The sequence below is a fragment of the Leiobunum rupestre genome, chromosome 5 (genome assembly GCF_980474605.1).
Source record: "Leiobunum rupestre chromosome 5, qqLeiRupe1.1.hap1, whole genome shotgun sequence".
Classification (NCBI taxonomy): Eukaryota; Metazoa; Arthropoda; class Arachnida; order Opiliones; family Sclerosomatidae; genus Leiobunum; species Leiobunum rupestre.
Window position 1 is genome coordinate 12,031,657 of NC_143388.1, and position 21,568 is coordinate 12,053,224.

General features: G+C 39.1%; 1 protein-coding gene across 8 annotated transcripts in view; it reads left to right on the forward strand.

The window, feature by feature from the left end:
- The window catches only part of Ddr (discoidin domain-containing receptor 2), a 221,474-nt gene that overhangs the window by 155,420 nt on the left and 44,486 nt on the right, over positions 1-21,568 (forward strand). For 5 of the 8 annotated variants that reach the window (XM_090174440.1, XM_090174441.1, XM_090174439.1 and 2 more), the window contains one exon: positions 10,157-10,262. In XM_090174440.1, coding sequence (XP_090030566.1) covers positions 10,157-10,262 — 106 coding nt within the window. Of the gene's footprint in view, positions 1-8,902; positions 8,990-9,075; positions 9,666-10,156; positions 10,263-21,568 lie in introns of those variants that run through there. The other 3 variants (XM_090174443.1, XM_090174445.1, XM_090174446.1) reach the window with 3 other exon arrangements.

Genomic DNA, 21,568 nt, shown 5'->3' on the forward strand with positions numbered 1-21,568 from the left:
AAATTTGACTCTTACCAAAACAAAATAAAACCGTTCAGTCCATTTTTCATGAAATGTACGAATTTCATAATAATCTTCCTTTTTCTGAAAATCCCACGTTCCTTCAACGAATAATAATCTTTTGGCGTACGGTTCTACACGCGAAGGTCACATTGTTGCATACAGAGAAGCAGACGACGCAAGAAAAATGTTTCCCAAACCGGTTGAGAAATAAGGATTTTTTTTAACTATCAATAGGGAAAATTCAAGGCTACGATGCGGCTGTTTTCCCAAAGGGAATGAGACCATTGCAAAATGCGTGCTAGATTTGAAAATAAGAATTCAAAATGTCTAAAAGTTAAACGTGGGCCGCAATACAATAAATTAACGATTACATTTAAAGCACGGCGGGCCAACCCTGATCTCGGCGTTATCAGACACAATAGGCCAAAACTATTCGCTCGCTTTGGGACGAAAAGAGTACACCTTTTACCCCAAACTACCAACTTCTTCCATACAATAACAACCAAACTGTATTTTGAAGTTGCTCGCTATTTCATAAAAATTACCCCAAAACTAGCGAATAGTTTTCGCCTACTAGCAGTTTGAAGTACTATTTAGACTGAGTATCTAAAATTTATCGAAATAGTACAAAATTGAAATCGAATTGTACATAAATAAAATGACATATTCCACCTTGAAATAATTTTAGACATAGAAAGATACAGTCATTAACCCAAATAACTTTTAAGCCTCCTTTAAAACATCCCGGAAGCCCAGACTTAACATTTTCCCCTTGTGTTCGACGTAAAATCTAGGAGCAACAAACACAAGGAGAATGCAGCTAGCCTTTAAACACGCTAACGAAGGGTTGTGTACGAATTTCATTGGACGAGCGTCACGAGCCTTTACGCTGAACGTTTTACGGGCGGTGGGGAAAACAATTTCCGAATTTCCCCGTCCGACGGTAGCAAGCGCTAAAGCGTCTAGCCATGAAAAATGTACACAAGAAAATCCACGACTTTTGACGGGTTGCGTTCTCTTTGTGTGGGGTGTTGTGTTTGTTGCTCCTAGGTAAAATGGTACCGACATTTTCATAAAAAACTCATCCATTATAATGTAAAAGCGTGAAAATTCATTATCCATTGTCGCGAGTTATTCTCTTCATAATCAGCTCCTTCCAAATGAGTACATATCACGATAACACTATCATATTTAGACGGATCTTCGCGAGTTGCCAAATAACTACCCTTTTAACTGCTTCCGCCTTCCTATAGCTCGACGTAAACTGTTAAATCTTTCCTATTAAGGTTAAAGATTACCATTAAACCCTTACGATTAACATTAAACCCCTTCCTTTTTCCCTGAAACGAAACGATCTTTAGGCCTTGCTCGCGTGCTCTAAGCGGGGATTTCCTTCGTTTATTAGGGCCTCTGTGCCACCCTCCTAATGTTTCCAAAGTGCCAATTTAGAAATTTTACCCCCTTTATACTTAAAAAAACGATACTTTTGTTAAGGCCAAGGCCCAAAAACGAATTCAAAGAAATTTCTATTAGAGCGGCTCATTTTTCTCTCGAAATAAAAAATAGGAGAAATCTCCAATTCCAGAATCGTTCCAGATAAGGAATTATTCGTTAGAACGTTGGCCAAAAGAATCATTTTATTTCACTCAATCATACGTAGTAGGCTGGAATTTTTCCTTAGGCGTCTCTTCGTGCTGGAAAATGAAAGGGGTGGGGTTTTTGATAACTACGTCATCCTTCTCCCCCGCTATTCCATCTTCTTTATGTTCTAAATAAATTGCTGATGGGGGAAAAGGAGCCTTATAGCTGGCTTCCCGGGAGTGCGTTTTCTCTCGTCCTTAATGCTTCTACTACGATTGAGGGTACTTCATAGTCAGATCCTGCAGGCAAAGCCAACCGAACTACCCGCCGCTGGATTTTAATGGAAAAAATATTTCAACGACGAGTAAATAGTAAATTATATTGATTGGGTCGGCTAAGCTGGATCTGACTTAGTTTATTTATGGAATCTCTGGTAATTTATAGTATCATTTTGCTCCACTGGTTACCACTCAAATTATATTTTCTCCGTATCAAAAAATCAACTGGCAATTTCTTAGACTTCAATATTTCCGTACCATTGTTGGATGATATATGCGTTCTATCAATAAGGAAACATTAAACAACGCGAATAAGTTAAGAAAAACCAAGCCAATGCGGATAGACTAAATATTTCTCTCAATAGCCACGGTCACTCGAAAGCAGTTTCTCGAAAGCTACTGTCACACTATCGCTTGAAAGTTAAAAAAGGGTTCGCGGCGAGTTTCTCAAAAGCTACTGTTACACTATCGCTTGAAAGTTAAAAAAGTGTTCATTGCGAGTTTCTCAAAAGCTACTGTCACACTATTCCTTGAATGTTAAAAATAAAGGTATTCATGGCGAGTTTATCAAAAGCTACTGTCACACTATCGCTTGAAAGTTAAAAAAAATTGTTCATGGCGAGTTTCTCAAAAGCTACTGTCACACTATTCCTTGAATGTTAAAAATAAAAGTGTTCATGGCGAGTTTCTCAAAAGCTACTGTCACACTATCGATTGAAAGTTAAAAAAAAGTGTTCATGGCGAGTTTCTCAAAAGCTACTGTCACACTATTCCTTGAATGTTAAAAATAAAAGGGTTCATGGCGAGTTTCTCAAAAGCTACTGTCACACTATTTCTTGAATGTTAAAAATAAAAGGGTTCATGTTGAGTTTCTCAAAAGCAACGGTCACACTATCGCATCAAACCAGAGTTAATTGTGAGTTGCTATAGCTGCAGTGGCCAAAACTGGCAATCACACTGACTTAAACTGGCTTTTAAAGTCTGGTGTTAAGCACTAAACGTTTTTGGCATTTACTTAATTCGTGAAAATTAGTAAATCGCTTTCGTACCGACAACCATTTAAGGTCAATTCTTCATCCGTGTCCAAAAGTTGCAAATTGCTAATTCGCTAATGGTTTTAAAACTGATCTACTCTTTAAATTAAAAAAAATCTTTTGAACTTTGTCCGTGGTCTTTGGTTCCACCTCACGCGCTAAAAAGTGAATTTCTTCTATCAATGGTCTGAACTTCTTTTCCCGTCAACGGCAAAGGCGGACAAGGCATTTCATGGACGTTCTTTTTGAATAAGGTATTCGCTAATCGTCGAGGACATTAAAGTTGAAAGTTTTCAGGCCCCGAGAGCCTGAAGGTGTCGGGCAGAAAAATCGACTCTTAGGGGTGGACGCGTTTTTTATAACTTGTCAGGGTGAGGAGGGTGCGAAAAAAATACTTTTATCAGCGCATGTTTTCCCAAAGCACCACGTATAGGACCAGTTCCTCATTCCTCCCTTCGAAAAAGATTATTTTAGCTGCTTCCCCTTTTCACACCTTGCAGCTTTCGCTGTTAATTAACGCCGCAGCTCATTCGCATCGCGGGTATTGCGCTCCGTTAGCCGGAAGTTTATGCACCTCGCGATACGCTACAGCTACTTCCATTTAAAATCTGTTCTGATGTTTTTTGGCGTTTACCCTTCCTTAATCATTTCGAAACATGAGACTTTTTCGCTAAATTACGGTTTTTAAAGTTTTGCCTTGGATTATCTCTAACCTCCAGTTTTCTAATAAAAGCTGGAAAAGTCTCTCCGAATGTCCGTCATTATCCCTCACCTAGTAGTGACGGTAAGTGGTGGTTTTAAAAAACTCTCCCAGCATGTTCTTAAAACTATCCCTTAGGATTCTGCTGGATTTAATTTCTCACTTTTGAGTATGAAAAGACAAAGGTTTCAACAGATTTTAAATATGTAAATACGAGAACGAAACTCAACTATCTGTTAGATTGTTACAATAACCATTTTGTTCAGCAAAATACGGATATCTCAATGTAGTGTCACTTTTTAATTTATGCTTTATTTAGATTAATTTGCTCTTCCAAAAAGTCTGACTGGTCATATAGGAAATATCAAATTAAATGGTTCTTTTCTTGCTCTAGCTAGATGCAACGAAAACATACTACCATTTTTAGCAATGTTGTTGGCCATAATTTGTTACCAAATGGCAGCGTTCACATTTTGAGATAAAAATGGTCTATACTTATACCTTGCAATCCTGCATACGATTCTTCTCATTAAACAAACTGCGTGGGAACCTGTTACATGGGAACACCGAATTGTTACACCTCTCGGTTGAACATACGCTAAATCAGACCTCTACGGCAGAAATGTGAAATACGACCAGGGTGACGCTAGCGAGCGGAATTTTAATCCTAGTTGGAAGCCGATAAAAACTCCTTTATTGTTTGTCTATTGGTTAAACTTAAGGGATTAAAATGCAAAGTTTTCCCTCGTGGCTTCGCTATAGAGGACGTTACACTCACTTGTCAGTCGCCAGCGTAACGAATAGGGGAAATATGGTGTAGTTAGCGTATGACAGAACGCTTTGCTTTTGTATCTCTCGAGCGGCAGGCAATAGTCGCGATGGTTGGTTCTGGTACGAGCGGGACTCCGTGAGCGCGGGGTAATCTAAAAGTTTTCCCCTCCAAATGAAATAGTGATAAAACGCGCTCGCAGGCCCTGCTGAGATGATGCTATGAATAATCCTCCCGTTCTCATAAATCTTTCTTCTCTCTCGACTATATCTGAACGGAGCAGCGTACCGTCTTTTTTTCCCTACTCAGTCTTCCGGACTTCTTTTCCCATTGCAATGGCCACGCGGGCTTTTCCAGGCGCATTTATGACGGGCTTACGGCGCGCGCGCTGTGTACAGTGTACACGCGGGGCCCTGGGTTTTGTAATAGCGACCCATTTCTCCGCTCTCCCCTCCCGCGCCCCCAAAAACTATGGCGAGAGTGAGAGCGGGAAAATCATCTTCCAAACCACCTTCTTCCTTCTTTTTCTTGAATCCCGCACTGAGGCCATTTCTACTACGTGAGCTCTGCTCAATTTTCTGGCTACGTACGAAGGTACGTTCACATTGGGCAGGTCATTTCTTTTCGCTTTGTTTTTTCTAATTTAGGAGTTGGAGGTATTTTGTATTTGCTTCTAGGTAAATTGCATGCGCAGCTAGTAGTAACTCTGACGATGAAATTGCCCTTTTTATCAATAATGTTTTATATTTTTTCTTTGGGTATGACGTTAATTGCGTAATCACATTGAACCAGTTTTCATGACTCATCAAAAACGTTTTCTTTATATTATAACCGAAAATGTATTTTTTATACTTAGATAGAATGACTTTGTTGAGAGGACACCCAGCACGAGAAGGGGCAAGTGTTGAGCTTCAATCGGGTCGCAAGACGTCAGTTTTAGGAAAACAATGAAATAACTGGCTGAATTTAATATTTAGAGGCTCGTCATCTTAGTCAGTATTGTTCGTTTAACTTGTTAATCATTGATTGAACTATCTCTTGAAATCAATTATCGCGAATCCTTGGTGCGAACGCATCCTCGTCGAAGAGATCCCTTCTCTATTACGTCCGCGCTCTGCGCGTTTAGAAGGACACCACCCTACTTTGAATAGGGAGAGCCCGAAGAAGTAGATTCGTGTTGCTCCCGCGAGCACCTGGTGCGATTCCCAATGGGTGTGATTTGTGGATCTGCCACCAGAGCGGCGCTACCGTCCTACTACTACTAGTAGCAGCAATAGCCGCGCTGCCGTCCTCTAACGGCAAAGGTTCCCTCTCCCTCGCAACCGCCCATCTATGGAAGGAGGAATGAGCATGGACTGTCAAAACACTTTCGATTTTCCCCTCAACACAACCGATCGGTCAAAAAATAACTCAAAACCTTCCCTTTTGCCAATACTGCTATTTATTTTTTGTTTGGACGTGGCAGTGGAGGGGGGAGGGTTATGGGGCGAAATATTACCGTGTTTCTGGCATTGTTGTTTCCGTCGCTCGGTAACCCTACCTCCAGGACGTCATTAAGTGTTGTTAGATTATTATTTATCGCAGACAGAAAATGAAATGTATTTTTATCTTTCCTTTCTGCCGGCTGAGTTTTGATTTGTGGAAGCGTTTGTTGCCGTGTAAAAAATATTGAAACTCGATTCGATGGCCAATAAGAATTTGTGGCTCGCGTTAAATGTGTAGTCTTTCATAATGCATACCTTATTTTACAGATTTTGACGTGTTTTTAAAATATACGTTATCTATGTTTGAAAGGTTGAGGAACTCTGTGGTCTATTGATTTTGCTAGTAAACTCAAACTTCATGTACACGACACGGAAACTTCTGGTATATTGCTTGGATTTGCTAGGTTATTTTGCTAGCTTACTGAAACCTCATGTACACGACAAGGAAACTTCTGGTATATTGCTTGGATTTGCTAGGTTATTTTTCTAGAATACTGAAACTAAACTTAATCTAGTTCGTGGCTTGAAAAATCTTTACGGTGCATATACCGTTTGCCTTTTTCGTTCTGATGATTCGCGTTCCATTGGATAACCAAAGTAATCTGAAAGAGTTCCGTGAACAGTAAAGCTAAAATGACGTAATTCAGAAGCAGTCTTCTGGCTGACTGAACACTGTTCTCCACAAATTATTGACGTCGGTTATATTTTACTTCACCTCGGATAAAGATAAATTGTAGAAACGGAATGCTTGCATGATTGGTAAACATTTATTACGAAGATGTCCCAATTTGTTCCAAGGACAGTACAATAGTCGGTTTTCGCAATGATTAAAACCCGCATTGAACCCGGTCTTTCCAAACCTATGTTCCCCTTTTTAGTCTCTAAGATCTATCAACAAAAGCGCTAAACGTGAAACAATAAAACCAGCTGACAGAAACTGATAAATCAATAATATCGGTAACCGTACAATAATTATAAGCTAAAACCATTTAATGGAAGCTCGATATATCGCTTTCTCGCGAAGTCGTATCGGCTCTTAATTGCGGAAATGTTATTTTCTTCACGGACTATCAATCTTAATGCAGTTTGGGCCGCCGAAAACAGTTCGATAATCGACGTCCTCTCGCCCAGAGGACGCAAACTGCACCGCCTATCACGGTAGATCGTGCCAGGCCTCTATTACGCCACCCTGGAAATCGGAGAAAGTCCGAAGAAGACAAAGGATGGCTACAGGGGCGCGAAAATCGCTCCAATAACGACGAACCAAAGCTTCGCTTGACCAAGGGGCGCGTCGATGGACATTTATTTGTCTCGTGGCGATAGTTTCTTACGACTCTTTAAGAATTATATTCGTCTGGCGTAGGCGTACGCTTCGTCGGGTGGATCGGAAGCGGTTGGCGTGCCCAGCTGCGTTCAAGACGTGGTAGGAATCGCGATGCTCGAATGCGTTTCGCTGGACTTGATGGGGGAGAACTCGGGCTTGTAGAGCTACCTTCAACTTCAGAGGGGTGAAATGTCTTTACGTGTAGGTACTGATAGGGAAGGTGACCGTTGTGAGTAGAGGCTTAACCACGACTTCAGTGTTTTAGTTTGAAATACGCAATAAAATATTTATTTTGAAATAGAGGTTTACAAAGTCTCAATTAAAATGCTTCAAATTTTACATAATGTATAAAAAAGGAAAAAATTGTTAAAACTATCATCATTCTTGTGTATAATAAGATACGGTTAAAATTAAATTACATTTTAAATTTCGTTAGGGATCTCTTTTGTTTTATTATTAGGGGAATTTTTTTAAAATTAATTAACATTTCAAATTTCGTTGATGGTCTCTACTTGATTGATTTCTTCTGTCAGGAAATGTTCCTTCAAGTGTTCTTTAAGAATAGTCACATCCGTAAATGTTCGGGCTCGACAAATGTGGCAAGTCATTGGTTGAAATAGAAAATCTCTGGCTTTTTCCTCCTTCATGACCTTCACGTGTCCTTGGTTTTCGAGCTCCAGCGTTAATTTGTCGATCGCATGTAATCGGAGTCCATGTCCAGGCTAATGGCGTGCATGATCAAGTCCGAAGCGACGGAATGGAAGCCCAGCAGAACGTTAGCCCGATCGTGGTTTTCGTGTTGAGTCATCACTTTGAAACCTTCTTCAGTCATGTGTTCAATAAGTTCTAGATGGCTTTTGTTCAAACTCGTTAAACTACGAATACGATCTTTTGGTACCAACAGAAAATGATATTTGGCCATGCGATATTTGCTCTTGTAGATTTCTATCGTGTCGTCTTCCCGGATAAGTCTACCTTTCTTCACTTTGAATAAATACTTGACGGGCACGTATGACATTTCGAAGTAGCCTCTGTTCCTTAGCATCACGAAATGATAACTATGTCAAATTTGATTTATAACGAAGATATATATATCGGTTTTTCTACCTTTTTGCGTCTATTACCAGATTTTAAAACAGCCTCTTTATTTATTTTAGTTAAATTTAAACCAATTGTTAGTTCTATTTAGGTGTAAATAGTTTTTTAAATATACAATTAGTCGTAATTTTGGGTCTACTTTTTAAAAACAAAAACATAACATTTTTCAATCTTCCACGTAAAAAATACAGCTATAAAACAAATATTCAAATGGAGGTGTACAATCTAAAGCCCAGTTCACACTATACAATTAATTGGGCCACTTAATTGAAACCAACTAATTGTAAGCAAGAAAATTGTACAGTGTGAACAGAAAAAGTTGGAACGATGGTTACAATTTTTCTGTTCACACTATTCAATTTTCTTGCTTACAATTAGTTGGTTTCAATTAAGTGACCCAATTAATTGTATAGTGTGAACTGGGCTTAAGAAAGTACATAAAAAGGTTGTAAAGTTTACATTTATACAAAAATCTTATTATAATTAAGAATATTTAAAACTTTCGAAAGCAAATATTTTGTGAGAAAATTTTTTTAATCTGTTCTCGTGGGTACTATTTTTCAATCGTTTTTCGGAGCTGAGCTTAAGTAAAAAAGTAATTTTATAATAACGCTATCTTTACAAAATGAAATGAAAATTATCAAGGCAAAGTAAAACACGCGCGCGCGCACCTTTCCTCGAATAATCTTTCAAGCGAAAACCACGAACAAAAGTAAATGTAAGAAAATATCCATTTCATTAATGCCTCCAATTTCCCTAAGTGCGAACACGTAGCGAAATTCCCTCTCTGGCAAAATGTGTTCTCTGACAAAAAAAAGGGAGAGTAGAGCTAAGCTATAGGAAAGACGACCGCTACCATGTGTTCCGGGTCACCGCGACATGTCATCAACGCCCCTCAACCTCTGACCTCCCGCGCGAAGACCTCCTTAAGGACCTGGACTCCCCATCCGCGCCTCGCTTCAATTCTATCCTTACGAGTCCTTGTCGTTAGCGAGATGAATTCTCGGCAAGTTCTTTCGGGCTCTCCGCGTGGGAGGAAGTGAGCCCGAGATCTCAACGACCCCTTCGGGAGTCGTCTGAACTTTCGCGTTTTACATTCTCCTTGTTTGGTTTTTAAGCCCTAGTCATTCTCGACTGCTTAGCACCGCGGTTGAACCGGCGCGTCAACCCCCGCTTACCCTGAGACACGAAGAACGTAAAGTTTGTTGGACCATCTTCGACAACGACACCGAACCGTTCCAAGAAGAACTTAGCGCTGTTTCCCGTCAAAGAGCGTATTCACTTTGAAAAATATTCAAATTTGTTCCCGCCCGCCAACTACAATCCGACTTTTAGCACGGCGTACCATCTTGAAAAAGGGGCAGATTGTGGGAGCAAAAAAACCATTTGCTTAAGTAAAGAAGAGATATCTTTATAGCTTTCCCGAAGCACGCTTCTATTCTTTCCCAGTTCGCTTAGGATGTCACGAAACGCGAGTATAAATTCCGCCGGCTTTAGGCCACGTTCGGCCTGCGCCAGGTGAAATACTCGCGTGGACCTCGGCTCGAACCCAATATCGTATTTTACTCTTGGCCGTACCGATGGGAAACGCGAAAAGGCGTACGAACGACCGAAAATCCTCCGTTAGTTACCACGGTCGGCCTTGTAGAAGTATCCGAGTAAAAAATGGGACGGATTCTTCTCGGTTTCCCTCGAGGGAAAATTGAAATTTATCGCCTTACACATTCCGAGAGATTTTTGATATTTTTTCTGAAATAAATGCGAGAAAAGTGTCGGTTTGGGATAAATATAAAAATATAGGACGTATTCTTTTATTTTTTTTAGTAAATTGGGAGGAATGTTTTAGCCAATTTTACTGAAAAGGATATTTTTTTTGTGATTATAGGTGAATGCAGAAAAGCATTGGGTATGCAGTCATCCGATATACCGGATGAAGCCATATCAGCTAGCAGTTCGTACAACTTAGCCAGTGTTGGACCCCAAAATGGAAGGTGAGTTATTGGTGTTCAAATTTGTCTTCTTAATATTTTTGTTAGAGTCGAAAATTTAAATGCGGAAAAATTTCTGGCAATCGGAAAAACAAAAATTGAAACATATTACTTTTTAAGGGTGGTTAGTCTATACCAGTCTAGAGGTTTAGTTTTACTTTTGGATTCGACAAAATGAGGTAAAAATGCCACGAAATATCAAATTGCGAACAATATTAGGCTAATCATGGAATGAAAACTAATTTTTTCGGAAAAAGGCCTCGGTAATTTTTCCACTTACAACTCTATTTTTTTTGTTAGTGTGAAGATGTAATGGTTGATAGCCGTCTATTATTCAGATTGAAATCGTAACTAAGCGAATTAAGATGTTAACGTAGAGACACCTAGCGGTCAACTAGCTCACTTAGTAGCTCGATTTTCGTCTGCTAAAATAGCGAATCGACTGCTTAGCAGACAAAAATGCAACAACTTATGAATTTCTTTATATACGTGGCTCCCTACAAAGATAATATAGAACTTCTGAAAGCTTTCTGATTGACGGTTTTGTAACAGCGTTTACCCACTTCCGGCATGTGACCTCCGAAAAATCAGCCACCATCGGTTACCATGGTAACTAGGAAGTTATTTTTCGGGCTTCCGGTAGGAAGTTGGTAAACCCTCTCGGCCACGCGTGAGGCGGTTATTTAGGTATGAGGTTTATATTATCTTTGCTCTATGTAAACTGAAAAAGGGTAATTACATTAGAAGTGCAAATTATTATTATAATTGAGGCCATTGAAACGTAATTAATTATCGCTTTAATTTACATTCCAAATTTGTGTTCTGTATAATTGTTCATGAATTGTAATCGAAATTAACCAACCTCTCAAACCTATAACATTCCAACAATTTAATATCAATCTTTATTTAATTCAAACAATTTTTTAATCTGGGTTTAACATTAACAAGCTACCACGTGTGATTCAACACATAACATATTTAATTAGAAAATTTAATAAAAAGTAAATAAAAGTCGATAAATTGGAGCGGATAAAAGTGTGCTATACTAAATTTAAAACATTTTTTTCCCTTTCAAACGAGCCCTAATTTAAATACCAGAACTGAGGAGCATATACCACCCATTCTCATCCGAAAATTTTGGGCGGAAAAACCTGATTTAAATTTTGATTTCAATCCCAAGAAAAAAAAGCTAGACCCAAAGACCGATAAAATCGACGAAATTGCGGAGAAGAGTGGGAAAGTGGCGCTCGGTGTGTCCTCAAATGACAAGCTTCCCTCCGTCCTCCTTCAAACTGCGCGTGTGGGTCCTACAGAGCCCTTATACGTACGGAGGAAGGCAAATACAATCCACGCAATCTTCCTCATCGAATTTCGATAGAAGGTAGACTTTTTTTCTCCTCCAACATCTTCCAATCGCGGTATTCCGTAGAAATCTCGACCCAGGAGAACTTTTTCTATTTTGAGAAATGTTTCGTGGCCTCGAGGAAATTGAAGGAGAGTAAAAACGTTCCACATTTCACATACAGTACGCCAAAAGGATTCTTAATCAGTTATTTTATATGTGCGAATAATTTCTACAGGATTTTTTTAGGATGGTATCATAAATTTTTATGGCTCGCGCAGATAAATAGAAACAGCGTAAAAATTCACGAATTATTTTTTTAATTTTGATTAAGTTGGATAGTTGACCTACGCGTCTAACTATTTTAATAACTAAAAGTGCGTATATTTTAAATCTTCTGCTAACACGTGCTACAATTTTTTTTATCTAACACGAGATACCCTAAGTTTATGTTAAACATGGTGAAATTAATGTTAAATTAGGTAGTCCATCACAACTTAATATTCAATATTTAAGAAATAATAAATTGAGGTGCCAAAGAACGTTGGACTGCGAAGATTTTGAAGACTCATACTCTGTAATGAAAATTCTTCTGCTTTTTGATTTAAACATAATATTGTCATCTATGATTAGGTTTTGTGATTAAAAAGTCGAAAATTCTGATACCAAACACTATTTATCTTAAATACCTTCATTCTGGTTGAAATAATAATTAATATATAATATTAGTGCGTAAAGTGGGGTGGCGGAGTGGTTAGTACTTTCGCATCGCAGCACGAGGAGCCGTTTTCGATTCCGGCTTGTGGCACAGACTGGGTAGTGTTAGTGTAGGGCGCTGTTGGCTCGCTTGGCATGAAGGACTTGCCACAACCCTCACTACCCGGCCACCTGTGTAAGACATTAAAAGTCACTAGATGACTTGGGACTAAGGTGGTTCCTTGGGTATTAGCCTAGCTAGCTGATTATTAATAACTCAGAATTACTCCTTCCGCTTTGATTTTGCAAATTATCTACCCAATCCACTTGAATTAATAGCATTATAAGTCGCTAAATGACTTGGGCTTAGGGTATTAGCCTTGCTGATTATTATTATAAAATAATTAAATAACTGGTCAAACAAAAAGCAGAAGAGTTCAAAAACCTTTAACAACTCCTTGACAGTCCCTCCTAAAGACGGCAACCAGGAAGCTTTAAACTTAACGCTGTTTGGCGTTATCTTTTCTTCTTCAGGGTTTAGGAACGTCATTCTCTCTTCATTGAGACGAAGCCAGTCATTTGTTATCTTTCGGCCTTCAGTCAGTCAGTCTTTCCACCCGCTTTCGCTTCTTATTTTTGACGGGCCCAAAAAGAATGAAACCGTCGTATTAAATAATTTGAAGCGAAACACTGATTGGGAGCTCATATAAAAGGATAAGAAAATCTCTGGCCTCTGATAAACGTAGTCATTTGAAATTTTTCGGAATCATCGTTTTGAGTTGGTTCTTTCGGCCTCCGCGAGGGCGGCGCCCCTATCGACGTTTTTTCTTCTCTTTTACGAAATGAGCCACCCTTTATTTCCATTGCAAACCGCCGCGGTGCGAATAATAAAAAGTGGCCCCAGCAGCCACCCGGACCACCTCTGCCCGGACCCAACCCTCGATTGCCGAGAGCGGAGGCGATTATTGATAAGAATTTCGGGAAAGGTTATATTCTTTGTGTCGTGTTTTTCCTTTATCGTCCTTCGGGGTCGCTTCTCTCTCTCTTTAGATATGCTTAATCTAACGATTGCAGTCAGTCTGAGGTTCTCGCGCTTCAAAACTGCCAGAATACGGAGAAAAACGCGCGAATGTGCGGTTTTTGACGCAATTTGTGCTTGATTTTTGTTTGCTTCGTTTCGAAGTATTTTCGAATAGTTTGGTGCCCAATTGAAACTGAATTTAACTGTAGATAAAAATGCTCTTTTTGTCTAATTTATCTATAGAAAAATGCTCTTTTAGTCTAATTTATCTATGGAATAAATGCTCTTTTAGTCTAATTTATCTATGGAATAAATGCTCTTTTAGTCTAATTTATCTATAGAAAAAATGCTCTTTTAGTCTGTATTTTGGTAATTTTTGTAATGGTGACTTAACAAAATATTAAAAGTATTGAAAATTGTAAAAGCTTCTAGATTATGTATGTTATTTATGAATTATATTTTATAGTGTTGACTGCTAAAATTAAGTTTTAAAATCGACTTCTTTCTAATTTAAATGATATAAAATAGTATAATATTTGCTCTAGTTATAGTTAATTTTAAATATCATTTGAAGCCGTAATATTTCCATAATTTAAAATAATTTAATTTGTTCTAAGCACTTGATCGGTATACCACACTAGGGAGAGTCATATAATTTCAAAAAAATAAATAATTTAATTTGTTCTAAGCACTCGATCGGTATACCACACTAGGGAAAGTCATATAATTTCAACAAAATAAATTATTTAATTTGTTCTAAGACCTCGACACGTATACCACACTAGGGAAAGTCATATAATTTCAACAAAATAAATAATTTAATTTGTTCTAAGCACTCGATCGGTATACCACACTAGGGAAAGTCATATAATTTCAAAAAAAATAAATAATTTAATTTGTTCTAAGCACTCGACACGTATAGCACACTGGCGAGCTTAATTTAGAACTAAAAAAATTAGTTTTCTTTTGTTAATTTTGCACAATTTTATTTATTTTTCTCAAACTATGTAATAAAGCATTGGGCTATTTTCCCAATAAATGGCGCGGTTTTTTATCGTGAATGGCAACACTGTTTTATCCCGCCTTAGATTTTTTTATCCGTGTATTTCTGGACGAAAGTCTTCCTCGCGTTCGATTGGAAAGCGTCTGAAACGTGCATCTAATTTAGAATCAATAATACCATCGACTTGGAGATTTTTTTGTTTGAGATTTCGGGGGTGTAGAGACTGCAAGCAGGGTTCGTGGAAGCCCTACTGGCAGGCCCAATATACAGGAAGGGAAGAAACCCGAAAGAGGGCGTTTTTTTAGACGTACCCCTCCTAAAATGTAGTCCCATTTAGGTTCGTCTTCGTTCCTTCCTCTCGCAATAAGAAAGGCAATCGGGGGGACCCCCTCTTGTTATTTTTGTCTGAACGACTGACTGACTGTAAGATCAATTTTTAATGCCTGGTTTTGTATTCCGGGATTTTCTTAAGAGTAACATTTGTTCTTTTCCCGGGAGAATACATTTTCTTTTGTATAATCTGCTCAGTTATAGATAAATGGGAGGCTAATGGACTCGTTGTTTTCGTCGGTCTCCGATTACGCATTTCTAAGAATATATTTGCGAGACGATAACGGCTAAATTCTACGCGAAGGAGGTAGGATATAAAACGTTGTAATGATATATTAAAACGATTGAGTTAACGGTGCATGAAACTGTTATTTTTATTTTGCGGTGGGGTAACTAAAGTGCTTTTACTATTTTGAGTAGAGAATTCTATGTAATATCTAATTTCACGTTATGTTAGGGCCTTAGTGATTGTTAAATGTTAGTAATCGTATGGGGTTGATGTTCAAAGTACTTTAAACCCTTATTTCAAATTATTTTATATCAAGAATATGTACAGGTTTATTAGAGAACATTAAGTTGTAGGTATGGCCACTTTATTCATGATCCCCTGAAGTTAGTCTCCGCCTACTCGGAGAGATAGAGCCTTAGATTGTACTGGAGTGTCTTCCCCCTTTCTTCTGGATTACACGATGAAAGGCAAAGGGGCGTTTTTTTCTTCCGGGAATCAACGGACGAACACGGTGCTGCCCAAATATTCTACATCACACTGATTACATTCTTGTTTAATTAAAAAAATTAATTTTCCAGTTCAGTATCGAAGTAGCTATTTCCTATAACCAGCACGTTTAGCTAAAAAATAATATATTTTAAATTTAATTAAATATTGCGGTCATAACATTATTTTATTCGTAATATCTTTACTATACTCTAAACATGTTCCGTTCCCAGCATTATTTTGGCATAATAAAATCTAAACTTTTTTATGGTATTTTACTCAAGATAATATCTTTCCAAGGTTGAGCATATGTTTCGTAGGTTAGCTCCCTGGTAATACACTGATTTAAATGCATGAAATTCCGGGAAAATTGTCAGAAATCCATCTTTTAGTGTAATCTCGGTTTATTACCCCATTCTTTAAATGGTTTTGTATTTCAACCCTAACAAATGTAGAGCGTTTAATAGCTTCAAATTTAAGTTCTTTTTTAAATACGGTTATTAAGCGTAGAAGATGATTGAAGGCATATCTGAAGCGGTCTTTAATGTAATCCGCAGTCTGCGGGAAAAACGCGAAAGACCTTCGGGGTAAACAAGTTTAAAAAAGAAAATATGACGGTTATGCCAATATCTCCTTCATCGTGTAACCGCTTTTCGCTGCTAGAATTTGGAACATCTGTCAGCGAGGCGAGTTTCCGAAAAATGAAAGAATAGAAGAGAGGGCCTCCCATTCGGGAAAGATTGCCCTCTTTTGTAATCGACTAGCGCCAGTTTGGATATGGAAACCCTTGCGCCGTAATCGCGTCTATTAAATAGGCCTCGGTCCCCCCATTCTTGTTGATGTTAAGAGTTAACGCTGACGCCAGCCCTGACGGTTTTAACAGGATAAGTCTGCGCGGAGGACCCGCATCTCCCTGTTAATGGAAGGTGCCGTTTTCAGTTGGAATAATGCGTCTTCAACTTTCATTGTCGACCAGAAGAAAATCTCTTAAGCTCTTCAGCTTTTTTCCCTCTTTTTTTTCCGGGTAAAGAGGGCGCTAGAAAGTGGATGCCGGATGACGTCATGGATTGTATAAATGCTAGCCCTCTGGCCTCGTACGAGGGGTCTTGAAAAATGTTATCGAGGAGATGGTGGTGAACCATATGAGAGATAAATAAGAAGTCGCTTTTGGGTCAGCGTCACGCGATGGTGACACTGGATTCTAGGGATGAGTTTTGGACCCGCTACAGATGGGCTTACCCGACCTGACCCAACCCAACCGAGCCCACCTCGAGGTGGGTCGGGTTTTTGATATCGAATTTTGGGTGGGTTGGGTTGGATCGGGTTGAATTTTATAAGTTATTTTCGGGCTGGGTTGGATCGGGCTTTTTTAAACGGGTCGGGCTTTTAACATAAAACTAATCAGGTTGGGTCGGGCTTTTTACCTCTCCGAGGGGACTTTGTACCCTAGGAGGGGTTATACAACCACCATGTCTGTCTGTGGGTCTGTCTGTCTGAGCTGCGAACGCGTTAGCATTTTCGGAGCAAAGTGTAATCGCTGCGTACGCAGTTTCTTAGAATCAGGGAAAAGGTTTTTCCAAAAACGCCCTCTTTTTGCCATTGGGTGTAGTATAATATTTTCTTAGGCTGAGATCCGAACCCGAGCCCTCCTGTATGACAGGTGAGCGTCTTACCGCAGAACCACGGATACAGTTCCGCTTCATTGAAAATTAAAAACTCCTCCGAGGAGAGGTACATTTTGGCTTGCCAACTTGTTATATATTAGTGGTCGGGCCTTCAAGTTTCTAATTTATTCGCAACACTAAATTACTGCATACCGAGAGCGAATCATTATCACGTGTTAATCATACTCTTGGCACGTTCACTAAATTTTAACCGTTTCTCAAAAAACTCCAAGCGCCATCTACTGACAAAATTTGAAGCTGGGAGGCCGCTCTTGCATTTAGTACAAACGTATACTATAAACATAGAAAGTGCAAGTTTTTCGGGTCGGGCCGGGTTTCAATTTTATCGGGTCTGTTCGGGTCGGGTTTGAAATTTTATAAATTATCTCGGATCATTTTTTCGAAATGAATAATTTTGGCGGGTCGGGCCGGGTCGGGTTTTCGAAATGAATAATCTTTGGCGGGCCGGGTCGGTTTTCAATTTCGTATTTTTTAATTGTTTCGGGTCGGGAAGGGCTTTAGAACTAGCCAGCCCGATTCATCTGTACTGGATTCGTCGAAATTTCCAAGTTAATTTCATTACATACAATACGTTACATAAATTTATGGAAATTTAAAAACAATATTTATTTAAACACCAAATCAAAGGACAGACATTTTAAAGGATATCAATAAGCCGGTCTAATATCCAATTTTGCTTTTTAAGACTGTCTCAGTATTCCGGTGTACTTAAGCTCTTGGAAAGGGGAGGGGGTGGGACACTAGGCCTTTACCCATCTAGACCCATCTAGACCTAGAGGCTTTTATATCATCCTCCGTAAAACCTCTTGAAGATGCCATACGTGCACGAGGACTTGGTTTTCCAAACATAGAGATTAGGAAATTTTACGAACTAACGTTGAAAAATCCGGAAAAAGTTATCCTCTTCGGTTGGGCTTTTTTCTATCAAGTTACTTGAGTTTTCAAGTATGATCTTGAAAAACCCATTGTTTAAATTTCGGTTCGTTTTTAGCCGTATATTTGTGAAATGCTGCGGGATAGAATGTTTGGAGAAGGGTTTAACGTTTCGAGACTTCACGAAGGAACTGCTGCATTGTTAGAAATTGACGTCAAATGTAGATGTAATTTTTACGTATTCCCCATCGTTTGCAAATAGCAAGATCTTAGCGTTTGAGTGTTACCAAAAAATTCGGATACCAAAATATTCGCGAAATAAGTAACCATTCATAATTTTATACAGCAAATATTCTTCATTTAAATTTATATTCGGAGAGTTCTGATAAATTGAAATCAAATTAACTGATATTCTATTTATTAGAATTCTCATACTTGAATTTAAATGAAGAATATTTGCTGTATGAAAACTTCCAATGTTAATTATGTCTACTTTGATCAATTTTTCTGTAGTTTTAGCAACCTATGAAATGTTAATTAGTGAAAAATGAAATATAAAATATTCTAAAACTAATTTATTCTAATTTGATCAATTTATTTTAGTGTTTGACTGTAGGTTTTAGCCTCCTATGCAAACTTAATTAGTAATAAATGCAATTTGAAAAAATATAAATTTAAATTTCCCATTTTTATCGTGGGGTAATTTGAGCTAAATAGAAGTTAAAGTTACGATATTTTATTCAACGTTAACGGCAATAGAGCTACACTCAAATCATTTCTATTCGATATGAAACATAACTTATAAGGTGGGGTGGCGGAGGGGTTAGCACTTTCGCCTCGCAGAAAAAGGAGCCGGGTTCGATTCCAGTTTGTGGAACTGGTTGAAAACTCGGAACCACTCCTCCTGCGTAAAGTTTTCATGGGGTTTTCCCTCTAGCTCTCCGGTTTCCCCTTCACATAAAAACTTATAGAGCTTAACGGGAATAGTTAGTGTAGAGAGCTGTTTGTATGAAGGGCTTGCCACAACCCTCCTACGCATTGTAAACCTGCCACCTTTTAAGTAACTCAATGACTTGGGCCTAAGGTGGTTCCTATTATTATAGTATTTTCTCCCTTGTTGCTTCGCTTAAATATTCTTAAATCACGCGTTTCCCGTTAGAAGCGCGATAAGTTAGGCTTAGAAACGTATTAAATTTGATCTATAGAATCCCAATTCGAACCTAGAGATTATCATCATTTTGAATAGCCCAACATCCTCCGAAAATATTCCTTGGCAACCAGCTGTCAAGGCTTTAAGTTTACGGGTCAAAACCGCAAAAACTTTAAAGCATCCGTACCGCTCGAGTATATTTAAAATAAACAGTGGAAAATAGTGGGTCGTAATCTCTGGTATTGCCGCGTGTATATCACTCAAAGAACACGCGGCTAGTGGCAGTACTCGCTCTTAACAATCCCGTTTTTCTTCTCGTTGAGAGTTTGGCGAAGTACCCAAAAACGAAAACACCATCCCTAAGTTATGATAAATTCTCTTTCGCTCTATCGTAAAATAAATCCCTTGAGCGTTTACGGGAAACGACCCTTGTCCCGACGAACGATTTTAAAAATATTTCCGCAAACAAAAATAAAATAAGCGTGTCATTTTTTTCCTTCGAGCGCCGCAAACTTTCACCGTGGCTTCCTTCCAAAGCGGAGGATGTCGGCCGGGCTCTCAGCGACTCCAAAAACCAGAAAAAGATTCTCTTTCAAAAATTTCAGTAGGCTGTGAAGTTGGCGAAAGAACTTTCTTCGGAAAATTCCTCACAGTGACAACCTAGCGGAACTTCCATTAGAAAAAGTCGCCACGTGTCACGTGATACCTGACAGCGAACGGATGGAGGGAGCGTTGAGACTGTCACTCTAACCTTACAGTTACGTCACCGCCAACGTATTACCCAGAGCTATACCCGGACTACGTTTCCTCGATCGTTACCGATTGGTTACTTCGAAGCCGCGACGATAGTACAGTCTACGGTCTGGTCTTCTAATCGAAGCTGCGAGCTGTCCTCCGCCTTTTAGAACCCCTTTCGTATATGTTTGGCTCGGTTTTTATAACAACCCAAATCGAAGTAGTGGCCTTCTTTCGGTACATTGAAATTAAACTGCGCGTTTGGGTTTTATAATAGACTCGTTTCATATCGAGAGTATAGCGCGGGTGATGGACTGGTTGCGTCGTGGAAGTCTGTTATCCGAGGGAGGCTTACGCTCTCCCCTCCCTGGTAACGGCGCTGGTAGACATATAGTAGAAGAACAAGGGTGGGTTCTACCGGTATAATTCATCATAGGCGACGGCCACCATCGGAAAGGTGCTTGAAACGATTTTGACAGGGGTTTTCCAAAGGATGGGTGACGCGTACTCTGAGGAGTTCGTTGAGATGAAAATGCGTTCTCCGGTTTGGTGTCCCCCAAGAGCGGAAGCCCATTTTATTGGAAGTAAAAATAAGACGCTTCAAGAACGTCTATCCGAAAGAACCCCTTGGAGATGGGACTGTGCTCTCGCTACTACTATCGACTTTTTTAAAGAATAAAATTATGAATGGTTCTCTTTTTGAGTCGAACCCCAAAACCGCGCTGTACAGTTGGTACTTTGAAAAAGAAAACGTACAACTGTATACCGAGATTTCAGAAGTAGAAGATTGTGGTTATGTTTAGTCTTGAAATCTATTATTTGGTTGATTGTCAAAATATTGTCAGTAATTTTATGAAATCCCCATCAAAGTCAAATATAGAGTTCGTGCTGCCAAGACTGGACTTAAAACTTGTTTTTCGTTTTACTGTCAAAGCTGTCATCAAAGTTATGGCAGCAATGGTCGGCAGGGGGGCAAGACAGTCCGGAACAATTTTGTAGAAAGAGATATTAAGTTACGGTTTTTTGCGCGAAGAATTTTGATTAATTTTGTAAAACCTCAGTCGTTATTTTCTATATTGTAGGAAATTGTTCAATTTATATTCGGTCTGAGAATTTCCAAAATAAAAATAAAGGCAATTAAAAATTGATTTAGTCTGAAACTATCCATCATTTAAAGAATAATTTAGAAATTCACGGCCACAAGAAAGCTCATCATGACTCGAAAGACGAATGGGCGAGAATAGCTAACTTCTAATCCTCGACGACTTTCTACGTAATCCAAGCAAATCCTCTCGCCTCAAAACTAGAACCGGCATTAGAGTAGATAATCCCCGTCATTGGCATCAATCTATCTCCGGCGGCCTGGACGCAAAAACTTTTCAAAACTATTAATTTTCCTAACCATCCGGCGCTGCTCTTTTACAAGGGCCGAAACTTTTTCATCCGCTTCTGCCGCGAGTAAAAAAGTAATCCGCGTTTCGGCTCATTGGTCGCGCCGCCGACAACGCGGCTCTTTGATTCGCTCCAGCAATCCGTGTTAGACTAGCTACGATGGCATCCCGTAGAGACCTTTTTCCAACAACGAAAAATTTCCCGTAAAAAAATTGACTTTAATTGTTTTCGGAGACCTATAGAATAGAGAATCGATTTTTTGACTAGCGCCGGATTTCGAGGTGATCTCCCCGAAGACCAATCCATATCTTTCTACCAGGGTTTTTAGACAGAGAGACTGGTCTTACCGTTCATTTTGAGCTGGCAG